At 38.7% G+C, this 3,138-nt stretch overlaps 1 protein-coding gene across 1 annotated transcript; it reads left to right on the top strand.

Moving 5' to 3' along the window:
• Nucleotides 1–275: 275 nt before the first annotated feature.
• LOC120191965 (protein C2-DOMAIN ABA-RELATED 4-like) lies at nt 276–1,366 on the top strand. The gene is made up of 4 exons (XM_039194818.1): nt 276–386; nt 493–588; nt 659–687; nt 1,165–1,366. The coding sequence occupies exons 1-4, from the start codon at nt 276–278 to the stop codon at nt 1,364–1,366; spliced, it is 438 nt and encodes a 145-aa protein (XP_039050749.1).
• The last annotated feature ends 1,772 nt before the right edge of the window (nt 1,367–3,138 follow it).

Below are 3,138 nucleotides of genomic sequence, written 5' to 3'. Positions count from 1 at the left end.
ACCTCAGTAGAGAAAGAAAGAGACCAATTCCTCCGATTATTTCCGTACAGGTTACCGCTTCTACCGGGCATCCATCCCCAATATTTAACCCCCACATTCCCCTCCCTCAAGATTTCAGCCCTCCAGTTTTACTTAATAAAATTCAACACATCTGGTGGGTCCCAATTTAACCTGCTACCTTCTCTGTCTGAATATAATATATATATTGTTAGAGAAGAAGATACATGATCTTTTGGACATAAAAGAGATAACAAGGCAATAAAGCAAGAGCAGCCATGGAGGAATTGTTGGGTCTACTGAGGATTCACGTAAACCGGGGCGTAAACCTCGCTGTTCGCAATGTCCGTACCAGCGATCCTTACATCATCTTTGGAATGGGCAATCAGGTTTTAAAGATGAACTTCAGCCTTAGAGGGACGGCAAAATTTTTTATGTCCAACCCTTTTACTGTAGTTACGTTTGGTCGTTGTTCTAATCCTATATTTCTTGCAGTCACTGAAGACTGAAGTAATAGATAGGGATGTTAATCCGGTTTGGGACGAAGACTTAACTCTTTCCATTAGAGACCTTGAAATGCCAATCCAACTTGTAAGTCTTTTACTTATCCGTTCCTTTATACAATCATTTTTAAAGTTTTTTTTTGTTTTTTTTATTGCAGACTGTGTATGACTGTGACAGATTTAGCAGGTAAAATTTTCGAGATAATGTTCTTGAATTTTTTATTTAACGATATAACGTACTCCCAAGATTAATTGCTCAAATAGGGCAAATTGCACTGTGTTGGCCGTAGGTCGCCATGCCTTCCGGGCGACTTACGGCGTGGCAGCTTCCCAGCATAGGTCGCCATGCACTCCGGGCGACCTTGTAGGTCGCCATGCACTCCTTCTGCTCCTCGCGTGATTCCTCTTGCCTTCGGATGCCCTCGCATAGCTCGCTCGAATGGCCTCGGTCGGATGGCTTCGGATGCTCAACGTGTTGGAACGTGCATGACACATGCAATCTCTCTCATAGCTCGCCGGGAAGACATGGCGACCTAGTAGATCGCCCGGATGGCATGGCGACCTACGACCAACACTGTAGATTTCACCCTATTTGAGCAATTAATCTGAGGAGTGCATTATCTCGTGAATTAATTTATTCGAGAACGTTATCTCGAGAGTTTAGCCGATTTAACATGGATGACGAAATGGGTGATGCGGAGTTCGACATCAATACCTTCATAGAAGACTTGAGAATGGATTACACAGACTTTCCGGATGGAACCATATTAGCAAAACAACAACCGAGCAGGCAAAACTGCTTGGCCGAAGCCAGCACTGTGATTTTGAGGGAAGGGAAGGATCTTCAGACCTTTGCCTCAGATTGAGAAATATGGAGACCGGTGAAGTGGAACTTCAACTCGAGTGGATTGATCTCCCTGGTTGTAAAGGTCTTCGTGGTTAACTTCATCAATGTTCTTCTTTCATTTTCCTATCCTATATATGTTCTGCGGCCAGTTATTCCAGTGATGAGCAGTGGTTCATATGTAGGATTCAACAAGTCTTAGCTTATCCTGCCATGCCAATGGTTTTGGATACCAAATAAAGCATGTACAATGTAATTTTTTACTCCAGATGCCATCTCTGGTAAACAGTTCTCTCTATACATCGTATATTCATTTTCCCCATCATCTGATTCAAGGTGGTCGAGCTTTTTCTGAAAGCGAAAAACAAATGAAAAGCTTCTCAGCTTTAGGCAACATATAAACCTCCAAATTGCGGACGCTAGAAACAAGCTTAACAGACACCAAACCCTCGCATTGCAAATGGATTTGCAAGATGACACAAAAGTCTTCATACTTGATGGAGCACAAGAAGGATTAGGAAACCAGTGGAAAGTGTTTTTGCAATTGGTCTCTACTAACAAAGAAGTCTATGCCAATGTTGCATGGGTACTGCAACCCAATTCCGTTTTCAAGCACTCAATATACGAAATGAGTACGAGACAAATATGAATTGAGTACGTGCTGGAGATGTCTCATGGTGAAGGGGTACGACTAAAATTAATTAGGTTTAACTAGATACAACAAAGAGATTTTTAGAGATGAATCGAGAACGACATTTGATCTTCACGTGTGTTATCAAGGGTTAATTTTTAGATTTAACTTAAAAATGATAATAAAAATTAGATGATTTTGAATAAAAAATTAAAGTTGATTTTGAAATATCAACTGACTTACAAAGAATTTTAGGATGAGATCAGGATATATTTAGGTTGAGATGTCTTTTTATGTATGTATCGTCTTTCAGTTACATTTCTAACACATTTTGAAACATCTCAATCGGACGTCGAAAACTTAAGATATATATGTTTTAATAAAGATATAATGCAAATAGAGAACTAGATACGGATCTAATACATAATTTTATAATAATTACAAATTTTAAAATTTATTTATATTTATCGTAACCTTACCGTGTCATATAATTTTGGAAATTTTCGTTTTATGTCCCGTATCAGTGCAACATACGTCTCTACAACTCATCTAGAAGAAAGAAAAAGGAAAAATGAGGCAAGATTCCTTAATCACAAGCACTTCAGCTGAAGCGGGATAATGATACCCCCATTGATTTCAAAAAGCTAATTAAAACCATTCTGAGATGGTCCCTAAGGATGCCACCAATAGCAACAGGGCTCACCGAAACATGAACAACAACATCCATATTGAATATCTTTGAGCGGACTGATAATGTTGTTCTGAATTCTTGATTTACTATTTAACCTTAAATCGGTTGATACCAAATTATTTTTTGATTTCTTTTATAAATATATTTGTTTCAGGTCAGATCGAGTTCGAGTTTTATTTTAAAAGATGGATAGAATATCGGGTCGGGTGAAGTCATCCTAAACTTGGGTCAAGCCAGATTTCGGGTGGAAGATGTATATTTTTCTAGTTGGACCAAAATTGACCGAAAACCCGACTTAACCCGACCCATACCCATCTCTATCTACAAGACATTTATGAATCTTTTCAATAATAAGCTCATAAAACATAATTAAGTGGTTAGTGGATTGATTATGAGACAAATTTAGGCCATAAGACCCAAGCAACATGCCACTAAACAAGCCAATTGAGGAAGTTTAGACAACAACATGCTA

The sequence above is a fragment of the Hibiscus syriacus genome, unplaced genomic scaffold (assembly GCF_006381635.1).
Source record: "Hibiscus syriacus cultivar Baekdansim isolate YM2019G1 unplaced genomic scaffold, ASM638163v2 tig00116971_pilon, whole genome shotgun sequence".
Taxonomy (NCBI): Eukaryota; Viridiplantae; Streptophyta; class Magnoliopsida; order Malvales; family Malvaceae; genus Hibiscus; species Hibiscus syriacus.
The sequence above is the reverse complement of the archived record's forward strand: the minus strand, read 5'-3'. Positions and strand labels throughout refer to the sequence as shown.